This window comes from Megachile rotundata, chromosome 3, assembly GCF_050947335.1.
Source record: "Megachile rotundata isolate GNS110a chromosome 3, iyMegRotu1, whole genome shotgun sequence".
NCBI classification, from domain to species: Eukaryota; Metazoa; Arthropoda; class Insecta; order Hymenoptera; family Megachilidae; genus Megachile; species Megachile rotundata.
The window spans coordinates 6,090,561-6,116,985 of NC_134985.1; the positions used below are offsets into that span (position 1 = coordinate 6,090,561).

The 26,425-nt window shown below is 39.5% G+C and overlaps 1 protein-coding gene and 1 long non-coding RNA gene across 10 annotated transcripts in view; one reads left to right on the forward strand and one right to left on the reverse strand.

Moving 5' to 3' along the window:
- The window catches only part of LOC105662082 (uncharacterized), a 242,548-nt gene that overhangs the window by 123,859 nt on the left and 92,264 nt on the right, over positions 1-26,425 (reverse strand). For 8 of the 9 annotated variants that reach the window (XM_076529971.1, XM_076529972.1, XM_076529965.1 and 5 more), the window contains 2 exons: positions 14,409-14,586; positions 13,530-13,720 (listed from right to left, as the gene is read on the reverse strand). The exons of the other annotated variant lie outside the window; for it this stretch is intronic. In XM_076529971.1, the coding sequence (XP_076386086.1) occupies positions 13,557-13,720; positions 14,409-14,586 (342 nt within the window). In that variant the 3' untranslated portion in view covers positions 13,530-13,556. Of the gene's footprint in view, positions 1-13,529; positions 13,721-14,408; positions 14,587-26,425 lie in introns of those variants that run through there. 9 annotated transcript variants of the gene reach the window in all.
- LOC143264147 (uncharacterized) lies at positions 844-4,740 on the forward strand. The gene is made up of 2 exons (XR_013037665.1): positions 844-2,457; positions 2,582-4,740. It is a non-coding gene; the product is annotated as an uncharacterized LOC143264147 (long non-coding RNA).

A 26,425-nucleotide genomic window follows, 5' to 3' on the forward strand; every position in this document is an offset into this window, starting at 1 on the left:
CGAACCTTCGAGAAGATCTCGCGCGGTCTTATCAACAATACGCTGTCTTCGGCACACGACTACCTTTTTCTAAGCAAGCCCCGCGCGGCAGCTTCTTATCACGGCCCCAGCGCCTATTTACATTTCCTAGTCTAGCACTAGCGAAATTTATCACGGCTCCAGCGCCTATTTTTATTCCTAGTTTAGCACTAGCGAATTATAATGTCGCGGTTGGATCCAACCCTTCCTCCCCCCCCCCCCCCTCTCTTTCTCTCGCTTCATTTGGGATATTATCATACACACACACTCACACACACACGTTATACATTTCTGTGCAAATTGTTATATTTTCTTCGAGGAGGTTTTTTTACTTGGCTACGCCAGGTTTTTCCTCCTCTGGGGCAATAAATTCTTCTTATTGTCCCCAATATTGAGTAATTTTATTCGAAAACCTTCCCATCCATCCCCTTTAAAACAGAACATAAATTGAATTGCGGAATCTCGGCGCATTGACGAGGTTTCGACGAAACAAGGACGATAATATTAATATTCTCATTTTAAAGGAACATGATCGTACAATTGGTTGCTGTTCCCACGTAGCAGCAATAATTTATTATTTGAGTCATGCACGGTACTTGCCAACGATTGTACGACCTGCAGAGATATTAAGCAAAATATTTCAAACGGAGCAAGTGATACCAGTTATAAATGAAGACAGCGATGATGACTGATACATTCAACATAGTATTTCTTCAACAATGCAAAGTGGTGAGTTACGAAAAATAAAATGTTTAAAAATAAAAATATATAAAATCGTAGCACAATTAAGATATATAGTCAAAATACTTAAAATTATTTTTATTTCAACAGGTAGTGGGGGTTTTAGTGGGTAGTCTACGATTAACGTAGGAAACCCACACTATCCTAAGGATTGTGCTTAAATGCATTTCCCCCACTGGAAAAAGACAAACCTTGATATATTCCTAAAATGCATTAGAAATATTTTCAAATAAGTAATATCCATTGTTCTATAATTAGAATTAATTAAATTAACAATTTAAAGAAAAAAAAAAAGAAAAAAAAATATAAGTTCAGGTGGGATCGAATCCGCGCCAAAAAGACTATGCAGCGGTTTACGAGTCAGACGTCTTAACCGCTGCGCCACCGATGCCGTTGGAAGACCTTCCGACATTTAGGTATATAAAGAGCATACCATCAAACTAATTAATTAAGTTAATTGCATTGTTGTAATCCATAGATCAATTGTGTGAACGTGAATCCTCTTAAAATTACTTAATGCATCTTTTATGGGAAAATGGCATAAAAATTCAAAGCAGAAGTTAGTTTTTCGCGCGAAAAAATCGGTTTTTGATTTTTTTAACTACGGCGCACCTCACCGAAAAATCTAAAAAAATTAGAGAATAATAGTTGTACTAATACCTAACTACCACATTAATATAAAAATAGTGCTCCGACATCTTCACTAAAAAATCGCATTTTTTCGGATTTTTTTTCGGTTTTTGATTTTTCACGAGTACAGTTTGCGATCAAAAAATCTGAAAAAATTCTGTAAGATGCGCTATCTGGACCTCAATGTTTTAGAATTTTTTCAGAATTTTTGTACGAAATTAAATAGGCAAAAAGGGCCAAAAACCGGAATTTCGTTTTTTTCCTTTTACTACCCCCACGGATGAGACAGGGGGTTGAAACTTGGTGTGAGATGTTTTTTTGGGATATGCTACCGACTGACGAATTGGGTCTCAAATTCGACTCAAGGGCACATTTGACCACCTTATCCGGCTATACCCTTCAGAAGAAGGAAGAAAACTAGAAGGAGAGAATACGAGGCAGTATTACAGGAATACAAGGAATGCAAAAAGGAGCTTAGGAGGATTATAAAATGCAAGAAAATTACATGTTGGGAAAAACTTATCAAGGACTTGGACAGAGACATCTGGGGAATGGCGTACAGAATCATTTTCAAAAAGTTTAAAAAAAGAAATCCCCCCTGAGCTGGGAAAAGGGAATAGAGGTAATAATAACGGGAAAGATATGTTAAGAAGCAATGTAACGGTTAACAATGCAATAAAAAAAAGAGTGAAAAGGTCTCTAGAAAGGGATATACATGTATATAGAGATGGCAGGAAAGATGGTCCGGTAAAGGCCCACAGGACAGTGGTGCATGGACCAGGAAGATCCTACCGGACATCATCTCATGGAAGAATGGGAAGCACGGAGAGGTCGGATACCACCTTGTGACGGATCGGTGGGGGGAACGGAAGGAAAAGTCCCTGAGGTGGAGGGCGGCCAGGGAAAGCGGTCCTCCACGTCCCAATACGCACACCCGCGGACGATTTCTTTAACACTAGGTTTACGGGACGCGTCATTTTGACGCATTTCGAATTTTTGTAGGAAAATTACAAAAACCGTTCGCATTTTTATTTCATCTCTTGTGCTGACCTTTATCCATTGATCGAGGTAAATATATATTGAAGTCTATTTTCTTCAAAAGCTTTGAAATATTGAAATTTGCTATGTGGTATACCTATCTCTACGGATGTGCGTCAATTTGACGTGATCGTAATGTAAATAAAATTTTTAGTAAATTAGTTCTACCCATGCAAAAATTACAACAATTATAAATATGAATGCAACGACAATGCCTTATAAACGACGGACTTCGTTAGTCCGGAGTCGCACACGGCCAGCTCAGCCGGGTTCGGACCCGGCGTCGCAGTACAAATCGCAGTTCGCAGGGTAGAGGGAAGTAAAAATATGAATGTAGAATATTGAAGTAATGTACTAAAATATTATTGAATAATAACAACTTTCTATAAATATATATCTCATATTTTCATTTCTCACTTGTAGTGTTTAATTATATTGATTTCTAAGTGGTTGTTTTTCTTTAAATATATGTATTCGTTCATGCGTCAAATTGACGCGTGTTCGTAGAGATAGATATATCAGAAACGTCAGTAAACCTAGTGTTAAAGGGGCGCCAGTGCAACGCCCGCGTCCGGGGGAATCGCCCTACCGGCTGCTCTTCCGGGAGCGGTACTCAAGGGGGGACAAAAAATAAATAGAGAATCCGCTAGTATCTATGATAAATTTGACTTTATTGCGGGCCGAAGCGAGCCCTTCGAAAAGGACGAGAACGAGCCCCTCGTGGTACAAAGTTCGGTAAGGGAACTGGATCACGATCGCTAAGTGCAGCGAAGGTATCACGACACGGGGGCTCACGGTACACGCGAGTGATACAAAATCAAAAAAAAAAAGAGAAAAGAAAAACGTGGTACGCTTTGGGAGCACGCCCTCTTGGGGGTCGTGGACAGCAAAGGAAACGCTGGACCTAGACGTAAAATACAGCGGGAGAAAAAAGAAATAACCCGTACTGGGGTCAGTAGCCCAGAATCGCGGAAACGGAAAACGCAAATCGGTATACGAAATTTCCGCAAGTACGGTCCCTAGGGTCCTCGTCGCCGGTGCTGGTGGTCCTATCGCCAGGAACCACCCACACGCACACACGCTCGCACACACGCTTAGAAATCCCGTAGGAGGCAAAGATCCTACCTTTTTTTTCTTTCGAACCTGGGTTGTCTCCACAATACGAGCGTTGGCGTCAATGCGGGTTCACACATACACAATCCGAATACACACAAAAGAACAAAACTTAAAAGAAAGGAAAAGAAAATACAATAAAGTAAAACAAAGAAAAAAAGAACGAAAACGAAATTAAGGATGCAGACGCGGGCGGTTCGTAGCGTGAGAGGTCTCGTCGCGGATCGCAGGCTTCTGCCCTCCGTATCCGCGGTTCGGGTCCTCGGTGCACGGAGTTCCCCCTCCCCGAGGATTTCGGCGCCAGAGATGGGCCAAGTCCTGTGTTTTGGCCAGGTCCTGGGGCCCCTTCGGGTGGCAGCTGGGGTGGCTCGTCCCCAGGCCTGGCGTCTCTCGGTGTTGGCTGCCGGTTGCCCCCGTGGGGGTGGACGGGTGGCTCGGCGAACCGGTCGGCAGGCGACTTTCGTCGTTGAGCTCCATCCCGCGCCTCCGTCTCTCGGGTTGTAGTTTTCCCGCGACTGGGGCCGCGGATACCTCTTCTTTTGGCGGTGACTCTTCTACTGGTGCCGGGGGGAAAGGGGCGCGCAAATAATAAAAAAAAAATAAGAGATACCAAATACAAAAAAAAAGAAAAATCACTCTTCCATACGCCCCGCCGCGAAGGGTTGGCAGGACGGAGGAGAGAGGCCGGCGGGCCTAGTGGCCACTCGTAACGAGGCATAAAAATATGCCTTGTTACAACCTAACCCAGGTGCTATCCGCACATGGAGCTTTCAATCATTTCTTGAAAAAAATTGGGAGGAGAGAGAATGCAAGATGCAACTACTGTGGTTATGAGACGAATGACGTGAAACACTCTATTTTCTACTGTAAACACTGGGATGCGAAAAGGGAAAAATATGGAATTCCTCTGGGAGAGAAACTTCTGAGATATAACAATTTAGAAACTTATCTCCTGAAAAATAAAAACAACTGGGCGGCATTCTCTGCATTTATTAAAGATATAATAGGAAAAAAAGAACAAGATGATAGATCTAGGTTTCTAAACGAGACGAAAGAGGGAAATGAAGTTAATCACATTGAGCGAGACTCTGTTCTCCTCAAATCAATCAACAATCAACTCAACCATATACACAACGTATACATACTCATACACACTTTCACCGTACAATCGTTAACAAATACAGTATTGATTCGTAACAAGCAACAGTTTTGTGATTCGTAACAAGCAAATTTCTATCCCCTCTTCTTTGTTTGAAGTCGGCCGCTGAGTGAGAGATCCGAGAAAGAGTGAGATGTCCGTGAAACCGAAGAAGTCATAAATTTTCACGGACGACCGAACAGTTTAGTGGAAAGAGGACAGAACATATATATTTTTTTCTCACTCTGATGCATAGCGATTCTGTCGTTCATTCATCTGATTCTACATCGATTCGTAATAAGCCACTCGCGCGGGTTTGGGCAGTTGCTTGTTACGAATCTGGTATATTATTCCATTCACGAAATCTTACTACTATTAAAAAGAGAAAGCATGCTATGTTCTGTCCTTGTCTAAAGAATAACATCGCTGCTCGACCGATTACTTTATAGTTTACCGCTACCGTCGTCGCGCTCGGGAACAAAGGCAAGCCGAAAATATACCTGATTCGTAACAAACAACTCGCCAGACCCGAGCGAGTTGCTTATTACGAATCAATACTGTACAGTAAATATTCGATATGTGCACCATTCTCGGGCCTGAACTGGTGCAGATATCGTACAGTTCCTACATTGATTGATGTTTTGCCGAACGTAGAAAAGGACAGCGAGCGAAGGATACCGAATGTAAACAAACGGAAACATAGTGAGGAATAATACTAATGCAAGAGTAAAACTTCTTTATTTTCCATTTTTTCGTTATCCAACTTTTACTAATAGATTCTTCATATTTTTCTAATTAAAATAAGACTAAACACTAAATAATTTGGACTATGTATAGTACATGTTCGATATGTGCACCATTCTCGGGACCGAACTGATGCAGATATCGTACAGTTCCTACATTGATTGATGTTTTGCCGAACGTCGAACTGGTGCAGATATCGTACAGTTCCTACATTTCGAGCGAAGGAGACTGAACGTAAACAAACAGTGACCTACTAGAAGGACACTCCTAATGCAAGAATGAAACTTTTTTATTTTTTATTTTTTTTTGGTGAAATTTTTTCCATCATATTTGTAACATTTTTCTCATTAAAATGAGACCAAACACGACATACTTCGGGACATATTAACTTGTAATTTCAAGTGTTACGCGTACATCGATGATTTTACTCTAATAAGATATTGCAAGTAAATATAACTCAAATTACGTCGTGTTTGGTCTCATTTTAATCAGGAAAACGTTACGAATATGATGGAGAAAGTTGTATAAAAAAATGGATGAAAAATAAAGAAGTTAGCAATACTTAAGCATTGCAAACAATTGAACAGACTTTTGATCTTTGCCGACTGCCACGATCGTAATCTCTTTCTTTTTGACTCGCTATCCTCTTCTACGTGAAAAACTTTTATCGTCAATTAAACCAGTAAATATAGTCCAAATTATGTCGTGTTTGGTCTTCTTTTAATCAGAAAAATGTCAAGAATCTATTGGTAAAAGTTGGATCTCGAAAAAATCAAAATTAAAAAAGTTTTATATTTGTATATGTATTGCTTCACGGATATACGCGACCCCGGATCATGTTACATTTCTCGACGATCGAGCTTCACGGCGTCTGAAGGGGTCTTCCCCCCAGTGGTGGGGATAACTTTGGTACACATATCGTACAGATCATTTGTGCACATATCGAATATTTACTGTACATACATATTTTGTAAGGGGTTTTTTATGCCGCAAGGCTTTTTCCCCTAATTCGAATCATTCGAGCCAATAAATTATCATGATTTTTGAGGCCCAATTACGTCTAAACAATTTTTATTTACCCTCTTCCTCAATCAAATTCATCCATTCTTTTGTAACACGAAATTTCTCCATGTTGGAAAGATTTCGACGATACATTTTTTGGTGCCTCCTGTGAGGTATGAGCGGTAAAACGGTGAAAGTGTGTAAACGAGTGGGAAAGGGGGTGACTTTCCCGACCCGGGAATTCCCCAATTTCCTAATCAACGGCCATCAGGCCCAAACCGTTACACGATTAACCTTTCGGCTCTCAGCCTTCAACAAGTTACCGTATCGGTAATAAACCTAAGGGTCGCATCGACCTTTCTCGAAGTGCCTTCGAAACCTAAAAACTTTAACTAGCCCAACCGTGAGCTCTCATAAAACCCAACCGGGTAAGACCTAGCAATTAATGGTTCTTAACCTTTTATTGCCACTATGGTCGAACTTCAATATTTTAAACATTCTTAACTGTACAATGTTCCTTATGGGGCTACAGTGGAGATGTTCTTCAAGTCAAGGCACCTTCTCTGGTGGGGGATCATCGCCACCATCACCTGGGAATTCTCTCACCCACCTGCCACCCACTGCTGAAGGCACCCAGTGAAGCTAAGTATTTTTTGTTACATTTTTCGATACAGTGTTCATTCTACACTGCTCAAAAGAAATATGGCATAGAAAAAATTTAGGCAAAAATTGGCCAAATTTGACTGATGATAACTCCGTGAAAAATCATCGCAAAGTTATGCTCTTTTTTTTAAATTAAAGCTTGAGATCTCTACTTTAAGACCCTGTAGTTTGATTTTAGATTTGATGCATCCCTACCACAATAACACCGTAAATGTGAGGTCATGTTTGCAATATTGAAAATTACAAAGTTTGACGAAATGCATGGACTTGCCACATTTTTTTGGGGCGATACTGTTTACAGCAGCAGAAAGTACAAACCTTTATCTTTAATTTCCAGTATGTGAAAAACCGCTACCATTTTTTTCTGCAAAGATACAGAACTTTAAAGAAACCCTTGCATTTATGGCATATACCGCCGGTATTAGCATTACCCGATATGCACCTCGGAGAGGTTGCTGGACAGATTTTGCGCATCATATGCCTCTGACAAGAGCCTTTCTTTGTGTGTATTTGTGTGTGAGTATCTGTGTGTCTGTATGTTTGAATTCTAATAACGCGTGTTTCCACCGCGTTGTTGAATTATCCCTTGCAGTCGATTACTCATGTTAATGCAAGCCCTAATTTCTTCCTGTGGAATGTCATTCCAAATTTCAGTTAAGATAGATCTTACAGATTGGTAGGTTGTCTTGTTAAATTTCTATAGGGTTCAAATTTGGACTTACTGCAGAATATGGAAGCAATCAAATTGAATTGGGACTGCAAAATTCGAGAATGATTCTCAACGAGGCTTCTCGACGATAATTCATACACACACACAGATTCTCACACACAAATACACACAGAAAAGGCTCCTGTCAGAGCCATATAATGTGCAAAATCTGTCCAGCAACCTCTCCGACCTGCACATCGGGTAATGCTAATGGCGGCGGTATATGCCATAAATGCAAGGGTTTCTTTAAAGTTCTGTATCTTTGCAGAAAAAAATGGTAGCGGTTTTTCACATACTGGAAATTAAAGATAAAGGTTTGTACTTTCTGCTGCTGTGAACAGTATCGCCCCAAAAAAATGTGGCAAGTCCATGCATTTCGTCAAACTTTGTAATTTTCAATATTGCAAACATGACGTCACATTTACGATGTTATTGTGGTAGGGATGCATCAAATCTAAAATCAAACTGCAGGGTCTTAAAGTAGAGATCTCAAGCTTTAATTTAAAAAAAAGAGCATAACTTTGCGATGATTTTTCACGGAGTTATCATCAGTCGAATTTGGCCAATTTTTGCCTAAAATTTTTCTATGCCATATTTCTTTTGAGCAGTGTATATAAGCAAAAATGTCCTTTCCGATATAAGCAAAAATGTTATTCCCACCACTGGAGGGAAGACCCCTCGAGACGCCCGAGGTTCGCTCGCTGGGAAATGTAACGTGACCCGGGTATTAGTGTATCCGTGAGACAATACCAATGCAAATATAAAACTTTTTTATTTTTGACTTTTTCGTTATCAAACTTTTACCAATTAATTCTTGACATTTTTCCGATTAATCCATCAAGAATTTTAGTTTCCGCTACATCCTCAATAGTCAAATCCGGTCATAAACTGGGTATTTCCCAGAGTATAATTTCAAAGGTACAATATAGCGGGACTTATTGACCATCGAGCCTTTATGGCCGGAGCGACTTTTTTCGGGTACGCACAGGTACCGCCCTGCCCTTTCCCAAAAATCGCGTTAAGGGCGTCATGAAAAAGTGGTGGAAGGCCAAGGGACACGCTGATTGGTTTTCGTTCAAATTAGAATTTCCAATCAGCGTGTATTTTGTCTTGTATCTTGTTTACTTGGCAGTACAAGAATTTGTACATACATCACTTTTGCAAAAGAAAGCGATTAGAAAGGATCATTTACAAGCGATCTGACAAAGTGTATTTTTTCCAAAAAATATAACTGTACATTGTGAGTGAAACTCGTGAGTGTAAAGTGTCAGTTATGTCGAACAGCAAGCGCATTGTTTTTACAATGCAACAGCGTTTGCAAATTTTAGAAGAGTTAAAAATATCTTCAATTTCAACCGGTGCAAGAAGACATAGGGTACATTATGCAACTATCCGATGCATCCATCAGAAGGCATCAGTTATTTCAAAATTTGTAGAAAAAGATAAAAGGGAGAAAAATCGACGAAAAATAAGAAAACCCGTGTGTGAAGAATTGGAACAGCGGTTGGTTACGTGGTTTGCTGAAAGAAGAGCCATGGGGGATGTTGGGACTCAATCTTAGTATTTTAAGACCGTATTTTTATTTTACATAGAATGTTCTTGTAAATGACCGTTACCGTTGCAGCGGTTTATTGTGGGCCAATTTGTACCTTCGAAATTTTTATATGTTTTTATATTTTTATTAAGGTCCAACATGATTTATTGTTTATGACTGTCCAACCGTTAGGTGACGAGCGACGGTGTAGTCGACTTTCTTCAGGTCAACTTTGACCTGAACTCGAACATTTTGTTAGGGCGGTTCTTACCCCTTCTCGGAACATTTTTCAACCAATCTAATGGTTAATTTTGACAAGTCGCTCGTCTACCCCCAAATACATGCCAATCCCACTCCACATTTTTAGTTTTCGTAAAAAATACTCATGAAAGACAAGATAGATTCTCTTACCAGCTCTTAACGACTAAACATTCTTAAAAGTCCGTTACCACGTCGTGTGATTTCTTCTAAGTACAAAATAAAGTTTATCTTATACCTCCTACATCAGTTTGTTTATTCATATTATCGGAGTAGTGATCACTAACACAATACCTAACCAGCTTGCGTATGCATTAAGTTGACGCGCAGCACAAAACAGGGGATTTTATATCGGACGCATTGTTATTGGAAAAAGCAGCGGAATTGAAAGAAGAAATAGGCGCCCCGTCACATTTTAAAACCAGTGCAGGGTGGTTAGCAAAATTTAAAAGACGACATGGAATACGATTAGTGCACCTTTATGGTGAGCAAGATAGTGCCGATAGAAATGCAGCGGAACGATTTGTAACCAATTTTAGAAAGCTCGTAAATGAGGAAAATATTGATTTAAATAATATATATAATATGGACGAAAGTGGACTCTTATGGAAAGCGCTGCCAGAGAAAACCCTCGTGAGTAACAGTGAAGGGCGCGTGAGTGGGCAAAAACTTAAAAAAGAGAGAGTAACTGTGGGGTTCTGCGCAAATGTGACGGGGACGCACAAACTGATGCCAATTTTTATTAATAAATATAAAAAACCACGCGCTTTACGAAATATCACTAATAATAACTTGCCCGTAATATTTAAAGCGCAATCAAATGCGTGGATGGTCCAAGAGTTATTTGTTGATTGGTTTTGTTTAGAATGTAAGAAATAGCCGTTTACTTTTTCAAAATTTCTCGTGTTCGAACTTCCGTACCCGTTCCCCCCCTTGCCGAACATCTAACAATATAAATACGGCCCAACCGACCGTGTCGTATTAACCGTATTACTGTATTACCTGTCGTATTACTTTTCGCTATCGACAGACCGAAACCGCGAATCTTTCCGAAACGTTTCTTTTAATAATCCGTGTCCAATTTATTGTATTGCCAAAATCATTGTCCGAAGTTATCGTCAGTTTTTGTTTTGTCTTCGTGGTGTATAATAAAATTTAAGTTTTTGTGAACGTTCAAATCGTGTTACATCATTTGCGTCCAAGTGCAACAAGTCCAGTTCCAATTCAACCAGTGTCCGAAACAGGTTTGATAATCATTTTAAAAAATCGGTGCAATCATTTCACTTAGAGAACGGATTATCTGGAAAAATAATACAGTGGATATTCTATATAAGCAAATCTTTCGGGTCTGAGGTTTTGCGTATATGGTACAGGTCCTACATTGATTGATGTCTTGCCGAACGTAGAAAAGGACAGAAGAGAAAAATATCACGGTCGCCGTTTGCGTATATCGTAAAGGTGCTACATTTCATGCGAAGGAGACCGAACGTGAACAGTGACGTACTAGAAGGACACTCCTAATGCAGGAATAAAACTTTTTTACTTTTGACTTTTTCGTTACCAAACTTTTACCAATTAATTCTTGACATTTTTCCGATTAAAATGAGACCAAACACGATATAATTTGGACTATATTTACTGGATTAATTGACGATAAAAATTTCTTACGTCGAAAAGGATAGCGAGTCAAAAAGAAAGAGACGCTACGATCGTGGCAGTCGACAAAAATCAAAAGTCTGTTCGATTGTTTGCAATGCGTATGTATCACTAACTTTTTTATTTTTAATCTATTTTTTATACAACTTATTTCATCGTATTCGTGACATTTTTCTGATTAAAATGAGACCAAATACGACGTAATTCGGGACATATTTACTTCTACATATGTAATAACATTGGACTCGGACACCCAACGCAACATTCGAACCGATCATCTAAACATCCTCTCGCAAACGCAACTCAATATCTCATTTCATACGCACCGAAATTCTTACAGCTAGACTAAATAAAAGTTAATACCATATAGTGTATATACCAAAGCAAAATAAAATCTTACAATAGACACTGTGGTGCAAGAATAAAAATATTTTAACATTAGATTTTGGAGAATTTTTTATTCTCCACAATTCATCAGAATCGTCGGATTTCATTTACGATATGATATTACGGAATCGGAGAGAAAAAAAAGTAAAATTATTAAATAATTTTTCTTTCAACATTTTTTTATTTTTGTTAAATAAATTAATTAAAATTATGGATAAAAATGTACCTGAAATTGTTGATCATTGTCAGCCATTAGATTTAAAAAAAAAGCATATTGATATAATATAATTTCGGAGAATATACTTTTCATAATACGACAGAATCGCTATGCATCAAAGTGAGAAAACAATATATATGTTCTGTCCTCTTTCCACTATTCTGTTCGGTCGACCGTGAAAATTTATGACTTCTTCGGTTTCGCGGATCTCTCACTCCGCGGCGGGCTTCAATCAAAGAAGCGGGGATAAAAATTTGCTAATTTCGAGGCTCGAAACTGTTGTTTATTTCGAGGCAATACTGTACTATGAATTAATATGCCGTCCCGAAAGAAATTCCTTAGAGTAGACACTGTGGTACAAGAATAAAAATTTAATTGTTTGCAATGCTAATGCTTTGTTAACTTTTTATTTTTTATCCATGTTTTATACAACTTGCTTTATCATATTCGTGACATTTTCCTGATTAAACTGAGAGCAAACAGGACGTAATTCGAGTTACACGGTATTGATTCGTAACAAGCAACAGTTATGTGATTCATAAGTGGCAATTTCTATCCCTTCTTTATTTGAAGACGGCCGTTGAGTGAGAGATCGGAAAAAGAGTGAGAGGTTCATGAAACCGGGGAAATCATAAATGTTCGTGGTTGATCAAACAGTTTAGTGGAAAGAGGACAGAAGATATATATGGTTTTCTCACTCTGATACATAACAATTCTGTTGTATTACGATAAAATAATTTAAAAAAAAAAAATACGCCGACTTCGACATGCACTAAAAAGTATAAAATAATTTCTATTTCCTAATTAAATAATTTCTATTTCATTCAATCATACAATTACGTAACAGACATAAATGAAACGTATTTACTTGCTAGGTAGTATATTAAATACATTTCAACCTTTTCGGAGGCGGCGCAAAATTAAAAGATTTTCTTGAACATGTCAGTCTTTGGACAGCCGAACATAGGCAAAGCTTATATAGCTATTTTTTTTGTACATATAACTCGACAGCGCGCCGCGAAGTAGGTGTTAGTGCGTATAGAATGTAGCTATGGTCTATCTAGATTCATAGAGTATGCGACGAAAGACTCGATCGCCGCATATACTATAAAGATAGAGCCGCAAATTTGGTAATTCCCGCGTCGTCGGCTCCGTTTATAAGTTCTTAGATCGATGGCTTCCACATGCGAATGAAGTCGATTCGATTTCATTTATATCAGAAACATTGCGAAATGAAGATGCAGTCGTTACATTTACGTACTAGATATATCTATAATGCTTCGTATTCTTTATCAGGATTTATTAATTTCCAATACGCCATACTACAATCAACTGATTATTGGCAGCAACGTTTACTGAGGTATTTTTAATTTTGCGCCGCCTCCGAAAAGGTTGAAATGTATTTAATATACTACCTAGCGAGTAAATAGGTTTCATTTATGTCTGTTACGTAATTGTATGATTGAATGAAATAGAAATTATTTAATTAGGAAATAGAAATTATTTTATACTTTTTAGTGCATTTCGAAGTCGGCGCATTTTTTTTCTTAAAATTATTTTATTTCACGCTTTTTAGTGGAATGGAGAGAATTGTATAGGATACTGTGAGACAGTTCTTCCGGGTTTTTTTTTTGTCTGCATAAATGCCATGAACATAATTAAGTAAAAGACAACACGGATATTCGTTTTTCAATTTTTTTTTTATTTATTATTTGTTACTATTAAAAAATTGATATATTGTAGAGGGGTAGCCTCCCCCTCTTCCGGCGCCTCTTCCTCCACCGCCGCCTGTTCCTCTACCGCCACCTCTTCCTCCACCGGCGCCTCTGCCGCGATAAGGTTTTCGGCGCGTGCCCGCCGATGTCCCCCTGACTGCAATGTAAAATTTGAAGTATTACATACGTTATACATTTTTGGACTTAATTCTTTATTGTCTACGACACGGATTGGTTAACACTATAACTACCAGCGTTCGATGTACATGACTTTTAAGTCGGGAATAAAATAATAAAACAAAGGATGAAATATAATCATACCGTTGCACATACCGTACTTTTTTATCTGAACACTAAGATGAACGTATATTCGAAGAAACAATTTTACAAGTTTTATAATTGAAAAATTGTGAATTGCAAAGTATTGTTATTGCAAAAAAGCGGCAACTTTTGAAATAAACTTTTCTTGATTTTAGTGCGGTTTTAATATCTTATCGCGGACATGATTCTAAACAATTTTGTTCCTATACAAATTTTGCGGAAAGATTTAGTTTTTCGAGATATTAGCGAAGAATTGTTATTAACTTTTGAAAACAACTTCGAACGATTTTAACGTCCTTTTAATATGTTGTCAGGGGCATTGTGGACAACCTTTTCCTTATGCATAATTGACGGAAAGTTAAGATTTTACAAGTTTTATAATTGAAAAATATATACTGATCGAATTGAGTAACCTCCTCCTTTTTCGAAGTCGGTTAAAAAATAAGACACTTTAAACAATTAATTTTGAGCCCTTCGGTAGTTGTAGTGTTAATCATTTATGTGATAGAATCTGTGATGCTTACCGCGTAACGGCTTAGCGTCTACTTCCCCCTTTTCTTCTTGTTCTACTTGGTGTTGTTGCTGCTGCTGCTGCTGCGGTTGTTGCTGCTGCTGCTGCGGTTGTTGTTGCACCGCTTGTTGCTGCATTTGTTGCATCTGCAACATCTGTTGCTGCAACTGCTGCTGTTGCAGCTGCATCTGCTGCAACGTATTTATGAATGATTATTCTGAAAGAGAGAAAAGGAAAATATATATCTTACGTACATTTTCTTCAATCATGCATTATATTAATTTCCCATTGAAATTTTAATTATACTTACGACTATTTTCGTTGTCTCCATCCATAGTAGTTTGTTTATAATTATTATCAAAATCGTTTCCGTTGAGCGTATGTCTTCTTTTTGAAGCACTACGACGCGAGCTGTCGACTGTCTAATCTTTTTGCGCTAGATCTTCTTGATTTAAAACCTACGCATTTTCTTAGGCCAACCCCCTACTAGGTGGGGTTAACCAATTATAGAGAACCTAAATCCCGGCAAATCGTACGACCTCCCTCTTATGCTCGGAACACGCTTCCTTGAAGCGGCGGTACGATTTGACGGGGGTGCGTTTGCTGGTAAAGGTGGCAACGCAGCGGAATTTCCCCGTGCCCTTGGTCAGCTACGCGGCCAGCCGATGGTCGCTTGACCTCTCGTTGCAGGCCCACGGGGAAACCCAGGGTTTATGACACTTAAGTGTTTTACTGTTGTAACCGCTCGTACGAGGTCACTCGCGTCGCGAACTGATCGCACGGATTTTTTAACTCCGTGCCACGAGGTTGTAAATCTCGTGACTCGTTTGGCTACGATCCTTCGCGACGCGCTGCTCTGCGGAATTAACTTTCGAGCAGTGATTCAAAGTGAGTCCGAACGATTGACTCCGGAAAATGGTTAAGTCCGTAATGTTGACTTATTGAAAATGATGTTCTCTTCGAATGTGCGAGATGTTCTGTGCGAATGTTAGGTATGTTCTGTCGTACGATGCGTTCTATCCTTAGCTCTCGATCGTGCGAGCTAAGGAGCCCTGGCGAAAGTTTTGGAAACACGCTGATTGGTCATCATTCGATTTTTGATTTTCCAATCAACGTGTCCCTTGACTTTCTCCCACCCTTCCGTTACGCCCTTAGCGCGTTTCTTTAAGAGGGTGGGACGGTACCAAAGCGTACGTGAGAAATCTGCAAGTCCGACAACGCCGGGGTTTTTCCTCTGAGTCTCAGGCCCGATGGCCGTAAAGTACCGTAACGAATGTACCGTCGAAATGACCCTTCAGAATTACCGAATTTATGACAGGAATTGGCTATCGAGGACGAAACGAAACTAAAATTTTAACGCTATTGTACGAAAAAAGGTAAATGAGTATTGCAGGAAATAAGGAAAAAGTCTTTCTCAAAAATAGCCTTTGTCGCGGACCTATCATAAACTCTCCAAGCAGAATTCTCACGTACCGTGTTCCAACGGTTGGAACAACTGTTGAAACCGTTGGCAAAATTCTAAGTACGGTCATGCTTTGACTAAAGATTCTAAAACGGTTTCCTCAAAAAAAAACAGTTTCGCTGTCGTCCCTGTCATAAACCGTGCTAGCCGTTTGCACGTTACAAGCTATTTACAAAATTTACAAAATTTACAGATTTATAGCTAGCCGCTACAATAATCTATTTCCATTTGTGAATAAAGTTCCGAAAAGCACTCATCCTCTATTTTTATTTGAAGCTTAGTATTCTTGTTTTTATATCCTGATTACGAATATCATGATGAAATGTAGTGACTGCATGATTTTTTCACGGCAAAAAGAACCGTGACAGGAACATATAACTGCGGTTCAATAATAAGTCATAAATTTTCACGGTCGATCGAACAGTTTAGTGGAAAGAGGACAGAACATATATATTGTTTTCTCACTGTAATGCATAACGATTCTGTCGTTCATTCATGTAATCCTACATTGATTCGTAATAAGCCACTCGCTCGGGTCTGGCCAGTTGCTTGTTACGAATGCGGTACATTATATTGTTTTCTCACTGTGATACATAGCGACTCTGTCGTATTATGACATTTTTTTTTAAATCTAATGGTTGACAGTGAAGAATAATTTGAGGTATATTTTTATCTATAATTTTAATTAATTTATTTAACAAAAAAAATAAAAGAAAGTTGAAGGAAAAATTATTTAAGTGTAATACACTATATACAATATATAATATTATATTATAGGAATTAGGCGGTGAGATAAAGTAAAACACTTTCAATTATATTTTAAAATAGAAACTTTAATTTAACTTTTGAAGCTCTGAAAGGTATGTCTTTTTCTCGTCAACGAAAGCCGTAAGAATAATAAAACTCGTCGAAGGAAAAATCTGTTACGAGTTCATAGACCCTATGGGGCCTATGATGAAAACAAACATGTGCAACCTCTTGAGTCGAAACTCCAACGTTAGTGAAAGTTTACGACCCTATGTTTTTTCCTGAAGGCAACACTCATTGTGTTGAATAAATCCAACATATATGAACTATGTACAATGAAATAGTCATAAAACTAGGTGCTCGTTCAATCATAATTTTTTCCGAATTGCTTTATTGTCGCAATAACCGCGAGGTCCTACCATTTTTTTGACATCAATATTTCTTAATGTACTATGTAGATATATGTTTAGATTCACATAATTGTAAATAAGGTGAAGTGTGACAAATTAGGAATTGCAGCGTATTCGATTCATTTGATTGTACATCGATTCGTAATAAGCCACTGGTAATAAGGCACTTGCTGGGGTTTGGGCAGTTGCTAGTTACGAATCCAGTATGTAACCGTACAAAGCACGCTCACATATTAGCGATTCATAGTTCGAGGATTGCGGGGTGGGGTAGAGAGCAAGTAGGCAAACTATTTCGTCACGCGTCCAAATAGCGCATGCGTGTTATCCCCTCCAGGTAACAGGTGAGCGATCGACCAGCAAGCCGTGAAATCGATCGTCACTCTGATCTCTACCGGCTTCTAGATCACTCGTAATTAGACAGCCAGACCAGAAGAAGATAATCAGGTTCTCGCTCTGAGAACAACTGATGAGAAACAACTTCAATCCATCGAGGATCGAATTGACGACAAGTTAAAAATGTGCGAGATGAGTCCATCTCAACGTCAGCGATTGAAAGAGGTAATTCTCAATCATCAAGAAATATGGAGTGATCGTCCAGGTCGTGTACACTGCTACCAACATCAGCTTCGAGTGTGCCATGACGTCCCGTTTATTCAACGAACGTATCCTATTCCGATTAAATATTTGCAGCAGGCAGACGTTGAAATCGACAAGATGTTGCAGTACAATATATTTCAACCGTCCAACAGTTCGTATATTAACCCTCTTGTTCCGGTCATTAAAAAGAATGGATCTCTGAGATTGTGTCTTGACGCACGCATGTTGAATCGGCTTCTTTTGGCCGATAACGAAAGATCCGAGTCAATCGATCAAATTTTTCAACGTTTTCCGGGAGTTAATTATATGACAAGTCTTGATTTAACAAACAGCTTTTGGCAGATTCCTCTCTCCAGAGTCATACAAATATACAGCTTTTCTATATCGTGGAAGGTGTTTCGAATATACAGTAACTCCGTTTGGGTTAAAGACAAGTTCGGCAAGCTTTGTTCGTGCTCTCAGACGAGTATTAGAGGGTTTAGAATCCTTCATGATAAATTTCATAGACGATCTATTATGCATTTCCATCTCTTTTGATCAACACCTAAAGCATCTTGCAAAGTTGTTTGAACGACCGAGGGAGCATGGGTTAACGGTCAATTTAGATAAATGTCAATTCATGGCGAAAGAGATCACTTTTCTGGGTCATGTGTTGTCCCCACAAGGACTAAAGCAGGATCCAGAAAAGTTAGCGGCCATTCGTGATTTTCCGGCTCCTTCAAACGTCAAACAGCTCCGTGGTTTTTTGGGATTAATTAATTTTTACAGTCGGTTCGCTAACCATCATGCCCAAGTGATAGCTCCAAGTCATCCGAAATGGAAGAAGCTTTTAAACGAACTAAAGAGGTCTTCTGTCAAACGGTCGTTCTTCGTTTTCCAATTCCAGACCGCGAATATTACCTTTCAACAGATGCTAGTTTTTCTGGACTAGGATGTGTCTTGGCTCAATATGATGATAAGGAAGAATTAAGACCAATCTCATTCGGAAGTTAGACTCTCAAAGGAGCAGAGCTCGCATATTTTACAACTGAAAAGGAATTGTTGGCAATTGTATGGGCATTGGCGAAATTTCGAACGTATCTTTATGGATCTCAGGTAATTTTGTTAACAGATCACCATGCTCTCACGTTTCTGATGAGCAGTAGATTTCTCAGTCAACGATTGACGAGGTGGATCCTATCGATTCAGGATTACTCGATCGAAATTAGACATTGTCCTGGGAAAGACAATGTTCCAGCTGATTGCCTAAGTAGAATGCATTTATGGTCAGCGAGTTTTAACTCCAATAACGAAACTAAAATTCCAATTCTCACCACGTTAGTTAGACAATTATCTAAAGATTTAGTCCACTTGTTCGTCAATATATCGAAGTATCAAAGATCTGATCGACGGCTAGGAGAAATTATTAAAACACTTGAGCGCGATTCAAACGGGTTAGAGAATAAATATAGCCTTAAAAGAGGAGTACTGTTCCATATGAGTAAAAACCTAGGGTGGAGGTGTGTAATTCCGCGAAACAAAGTCATCTCATTAATACAGGAAGTCCACGAAATCTATGCTCATCCCGGAAGCGACAAGTGTATTAAACTAATTTCGGAAGCTTTCTATTTTCCTATATTGGCGAGAACGGTTCGCAGATACATTTCGTCGTGTGATATTTGTCAACGGGTTAAAGTCTTAACACGTCCAATCCATGCGGATATGCAATTGATCCTTCCATGTGCACCATTAGATCTGGTATCCATAGATTATTATGGACCATTGCCAACCGCTCAAGCTGGTTTTAAATACCTTGTCGTGTTTGAAGATGTATTTTCGAAATTTGTTAAATTGTATCCACTTAGGCGAATTACTACGAGGATAACGGTGGCAAGGTTGATTAAAGAATTCATTCCGAAAATCGGGAAACCAGAGCGCATCATAACTGATCACGGAACACAATTCACGTCGAAAGTATGGTCTGAAACATTAAAACAGCTAAATATAAAACACGTTTTGTCATCGATTCGCCACCCACAAAGTAATCCGGTAGAAAGGGTTAACAGGGAAATAGGAAGGATATTTAGAACGCTGATTCAGACAAAGCACTCGACTTGGATAAAGTATATTCCAGTAGTAGAAACCTGTTGTAACGAACTGTATCATTACAGTACGGGATGCACGCCTATAGAACTTTTAGAAAAACGGTTTCCTAATCGTCCGTGGGATAAGTGGATGAGTCGCTACGTAGAGAAAATTAATCAAGATCACTCTCATGAGTATAAGCTGCAGCTCGCGCGGAAGATTATGTTTAAAAGGGGTCGTAAACGGCAGGAACGGGCGAATACTGGGCGCACCCCATATCCGTTTAAAGTTGAGGAACAGGTATTGTTGAGAACAAATCCTATATCATGTGCCGCTGATCGGGAGATTGCGAAATTTTTTCACTTATATGAAGGGCCGTATCTTTTATCGCGCCAAAAAGGTCCGGCGACCTTTGAATTGCGTCACCCGGAAACGAAGGAACTTCGGGGAACTTTCCACGCATCCAATCTACGCCCTTACAAGCCGCCGATCAGCGAAGGAGAGTATTGTTACCCGGGAAGGGATGAGACCATCAGCCAATCTCTAGCCGGGGAAATCACGGAAAACACCATAAGCCCACTCTAAGGACCACCATGGAGTGGGGATAATGAGTGGGGGACGCACACCCGGGTATGAAGACGCGTCGTGATCACTCAGATCATTTCGCAGACAGCAATTAGCTAAGCAACACCTAACACAAACAAGGCACCATAAGAGATACCATGGATACACAACAGCAACTGAAGAAAGACGTAGGGACACAAGCCTACGCCAGATGGGCGATGATTACGAGGCCCACCCAGACGGGCATTGACATTAATTATCATGCGCCTCCATCACCGGAATTAAATACTAAAATACCATCGAAATGGTTTTCGCCAGCCCAAGGCAGGGCGGCCCGTGGACGGGGTTTTCAAATCTCAGCGATAAGGAAAGACCAACGAACGCAGACCCCGCGGGCGGGGATCCCAAAGGATTCCAATGGTGGAAAAGGTCGACGACTGGCGCCTTCAAAAAACAGCAAGCCTGGTGCCAAGGCGACCGCTGACGCAGTGGAGCAACCACCTGCCGTGCCACCCGTACGTGAAGGATCACCATTAAGCCAAGCGGCCGCATTAGATGATAGTAGCGAGTCTTGGGAGCTGTGTTCGGAGGAGGACCCAGAAGCGGAGGGTCATCGGTTGCAGGACGAGGCCAGGGCCGGCTCAAACGGGCCTACAACAGACGACCCTAGAATCGTCCCAAATCCGCTCATCAACCCCCGCGACCCACTCGGCCTCCTGCAGCTTACTGAGGAGCTGCTGGATACGTTTTTTTAAAATAAACAAAAAACTGCAAAGACAGTGAACTAGTGCATAAGTGATATAAAAAAAAAAAAGAAGGAAGAGAATCTATATTTAAGTTTACTTCAGAAAAGTTAGCTCATAGCCACAGTGGCGTGGCCAATGTGAAATGTGATTGAGTGGCTAACAAACCCACTGATCATATTTTGAACATTCCTGTGTCACACGCTCTAAAGAGCGTAGTCTAACGATAGTGCGCCGCGAGTTGAGCACCAGCATCCTAGCTAGAATAACTTCCAAACAATGTATTGAAGTCAAAGGGGTTTTTGTCGCGCGTGTTACTTGCCACGGCCTTATCAAGGCCGAATATATATTTACCACGCTAGGTGACGAACGCTCATCTGGGTATAAACATCGGTAGCTAGCGAATTCCAGAATCGTTTTTGTAAACTCTCCGGAGTATAATAACAGAAATCAAGTCTAAAGCGGATATCACAATCTCCCGTCAGCGGATTTGCTTTTCAAAGAATTTTGGCCGTTAGTATCGCGGGGCCACGTTCAAGCGCTCGGGGCATAAAAGTAAAGAATTTATAAACCACCTATATTAAATACCCAAAATTTAATAAATTTCATGTATATCAGATTTCAACGAGTGTGTCATTGGCTGAATTGCTATCCTTCCTCTTGCCTTGAAATCTTTCAATGCGAACCCTATTCGAAAAACGGTCCGAACTCTCCTCTCGCAACATCTTCTTTCGCTCGGCTAATCGGGGTAGGAAGTTGTGTTACAAGTATATTATTCCATTAACGAAATTTTACTACTATTAAGAAGGGAAATCATGCTATGTTCTGTCCTTGTCTAAAGAATAATATCGCTGCTCGACCGATTACTTTATAGTTTACTGTTACCGTCGTCGCGCTCGTGAACAAAGGCAAGCCGAAAATATACCTGATTCGTAACAAGCAACTCGCCAGACCCGAGCGAGGTGCTTATTACGGATCAATACTGTACATGCTGATTTGTTTTATTTCCGGCATTCCCTTAAAATGTATGTATCTCGCTCCCTTTCGTAACACGTATTCTTTTTTCCTCGGTTACTGATCCGAGGCTCCGCTACGCTTGAAAAAATTGATTCATTTATTTTACGCACACCTCAGTAGATGTAACTGCTTGGTCCGGTAACAGATTACGGCTACAAGTCCGTGTGCGGTATGGTGGGGCAGGACCAATCAGACCAGCATCTGTTCCGACGTTTAGGAAAGGCAAACAGCAGTCAGTTGTAACGAGTACCGCGCCACGCTTTCTTCAGCTTAACGCGATATAGGCAAAATTGAAGATTGCGTAATAGGTAGTACAACTGTAGGTTTTCCATTTTTTCTATTATTTTTTTTTTGTTTTTGTTTTTTTTTTCTTTTAAGAAGCTAAAGTAACATAAAAAAGGGTCCAATTCTGCTTTGAGCGAATAATAAAAACAAACGAGCCAATTGTGGTTTGAGGTAATCACTTTTTTCGAAGTCTCATATATACAACTATGGGTAGGCCGACAAAAAATGCATCCCGAAGGAAAAAGAATCGAGCGAAAGAATCGCACGAAGTTAAACAATTACGTCTGTCAAGGAATCGTGAAAGAACTGCACAGGCACGGCGTCAAGAAACGATTAATGAACGCCGTTCGAGATTATCCGCAATGCGGAAATACGCACGTTCGAAAGTGTCACGCGAAACAACAGGTGAAAAAAAAAAGCGGCTAAGTAGAATTTCTAACCGTTTGAAGAACGAATCTTCCGAAGAACGATCACGTCGGATCGGATTAATCCGCCGGCGATTAGCAAACGAATCGACCGAGGAACGATCACGTCAGATCGGATTAATCCGCCGGCGATTAGCAAACGAATCGACCGAGGAACGATCACGTCGGATCGGATTAATCCGCCGGCGATTAGGAAACGAATCGACCGAGGAACGATCACGTCGGATCGGATTAATCCGCCGGCGATTAGCAAACGAATCGGTCGAGGAACGATCACGTCGGATCGGATTAATCCGTCAGCGATTAGCAAACGAATCGGCCGAGGAACGATCACGTCGGATCGGATTAATCCGCCGGCGATTAGCAAACGAATCGATCCAGGAACGATCACGTCGGATCGGATTAATCTGCCGGAGATTAGGAAACGAATCGGCCCAGGAACGATCACGTCGGATCGGATTAATCCGCCGGCGATTAGCAAACGAATCGATCCAGGAACGATCACGTCGGATCGGATTAATCTGCCGGAGATTAGGAAACGAATCGGCCCAGGAACGATCACGTCGGATCAGATTAATCCATCGGCAATTAGCAAAGGAATCGGCCGAGGAACGATCACGTCGGATCGGATTAATCCACCGGCGATAAGAAAACGAATCTACAAAACACCGTTCACAACGTCTAATGATCATGAGAAATCGTACGCGGGAAGTGCTATTAATAGAACGTTCCGAATCAAGAAATACACGTTTAAAGGATATGCGCGAACGTGCTAGAAACCGAAGAAAAGAACTTCTTCTTCAGGCAGACAGTTTTAAATCGGCTATTAATATTTTCGCTGATGTACCGTGTGCGGTGTGTTGCAGAACTTTATATCCGCAGCAACGTTATGCTTTGCACACGCAGCCTCTGTCTCATCTAATTCCTGCAAATCTGATAGAATTAGAGAAGATAACAACATGTTCTCGCTGCCTACATCATCTTAAAAAGCACAAAGTTCCATCGCAGGCATTCTGGAATAAAATGGAAGTAATGCACGTACCTCAGGTGATATCAGATTTATCAAAAATCGAAAAACACATGTTGTGCAGAATAGTCCCGTTTCTTAAAATCATGAAAATTCAAAATCGCTTCAGTCAGAATTGGTGCAAAGGTCAGGTAGTCCTATTTGCCCGTGATGTATTCGAAGTTGCCGAACAACTTCCAGTTAGATTAAACGAGACCGGTATAATGATTGTCGTAGAAAGCCTAGAAAATTTGGAACGACAGCGACAATTTGAAATAGACGTCGGTAAACTTCGAAGAGCTTTACAATGGCTGCTACAAAATAATGCTTTGTACAAAGATGTGCAACCATGTTTTTCTAATATTATCAATAACATTTCGGAAATAGCTCATGTCACTGAAGAGCTTCCTATTGTAAGAAAAGAAATTGAAGTTGCACAAAGAAGTACTGAATCAAACAGTAAATTTGTGTATGTAGGCCATAATGTAGCTATTTTACGAGGCACGTGCCATCAAGCTAGCGATCGCTTCAGCATCGAATCTCGCGGTAAGCAATGCACAGGCATAGCTGCAGTTGCTTGTGTTGCATTTAATTTGCTCGATTCTAGTACGTGGTGTACTAGTGATGTTGATTATGTACTTTTAGTAGGAGATAAATATTACCGTGATTGCATTGAAGCGCGAAATAACCCTGACCCCGGAGAAGTCAATGTAGACTACTTAGCTGTAACAGAATTATTGCCACACTTATTGTTTAATAATATCAGAGTCGGTATTGACATTGGCTATGAAATGGCTGTAAATAGTAATATTGACATTGATAACGGTGATGAAGGATTCCCAAATTTAAAAAAACGGTTTAATTATGTTTTTCCAACAGTATACATACGGAATTCTTACCGCGAATTTTATATCAGTCGCTGTATCATGCAGCAACCACTCGGAAAGTCCCTGCTATTGGTTGTTTGATTCCCACGCAAGAGGTCCGAAAGGATATAAAGCACCGTCACGGGGCACAGTGGTCCAAATCGAGAAATTCAGTGACATTTCATGAAAAAATCAACTTTCTAATATGAATACCTACCTAGTACACATTGATTCCTAAATGTCCACTGATGTCGGAAATGAACAAATTACGAAAATATAGTACCACTTTTGAATGATATGAGCATTCAAAGTTGGATATTTTAAAAGTACAACTATCCGCCCGAAAAATCGGGTCTTTTTGTTGAAGATTTTCTCAAGGTCTATTTTAATATTTTGCCTTCATTTTTTTTTCTTAATAAAGAGCATTCTTTCTACATTAGAAATATGCCCTCCGTTAATAGTTACTGTACATAGTGCCTTTAGGACTAAATTCTTAAGAATCGTTACAATTAGCAGGACAGATCTTTCAAGTCCCAAGGAGTCCCAGTATGTAACAAATTGGAATGTTTTCAGTAGATCTTCTTCTTTATAATCATATAAAAATTGTTTCCCCCCTCGTGCCACTGTTGAAATTATCACTATTTGAAGTTGAGCGTGGCATGTCCTTATTCGCGTATGCGTTTGCATTCGCTATGGAATCCCTGCATCGCAGTAAGTTCGTTCCTCGAACGAACTGTTTAGATGAACACACTTAATATGTTTATACTATGACTCTGAGAAGACTTCGACTAAGACTACAATTTTCTGACTGCAGTCAGTTAAAACAGTACCATTCGAGCTGCATCAGCGCAATATTCAGAGACAAATTTCCGAGCAATAAGTAATAGTGGCTCTTAATTCTATATTTTATATTGTGTTTTTTGTGTATTTTATATTGTGTGTCAAATTTTATTTTATTATATATATACATATATGCGTGCGTGTGTGTTTTAAGTTCTGGACTTTATTCTTTTTGTACCTATTATACTTCATTTTACTTTTTGCTAGAAAGTACAAAAATATTTAATGAGAGTTTATATAAATTTTTTTTCAAAATGATTTCTTGTCACTCATTTAGGAAAAATGCCAAACATCCGCAAAAATATAGATTTATATTTTATATTAAAAAATAGTAATAAAGACATGAATGACTATGGATTTTTGTATAAAAAGATATGTGAATATATCTCGATATCTGCAGAAGATTCACACGATCTTAAACTACGTCTTAAAAAATTCACGTTTAAACTCTAACAGAAATGGGTTAGGGCAAAATACACACAAAACAGATTTCTTGTCCAAAATAATGAATGGCTTCAGCAAAATTTCACATATCCACACTCAATAGCCACTAATATTCCGTTCACAAATAGAAGCATAGACATAGTACAACCACGACAATCGTCCAGTAGTGTATCCATTTATAAAGGCAGGAAATCACTCTCTGATTGTTCAAATCGAGAAAAAATACGTAGGGCTCGCTCATTAGTCAAAAATTTCTCCTTAGCCGAATTAATTAACGCCACAAAAATGAGTTTGCGAGTTCATGGAATGCATGAAAAAGCACGCGTATTACAATACTTACATAGAAACGAATACAGAAATATTGCAGGTCTTTTGAAAAAGAAAATCATTGCAAATAGCACTCAATTTCCTGCAGAAAAAGCACTGATCATGTTCATTACGGCTGACTTATCAAAATTTCAGTACATCTCCATTAGAAACGAAGCACTACAACATAATAATAATCAATGGCCATCATACAGTAAATTATTAATAGAAAAAAAGAAATGTTACCTACCAAA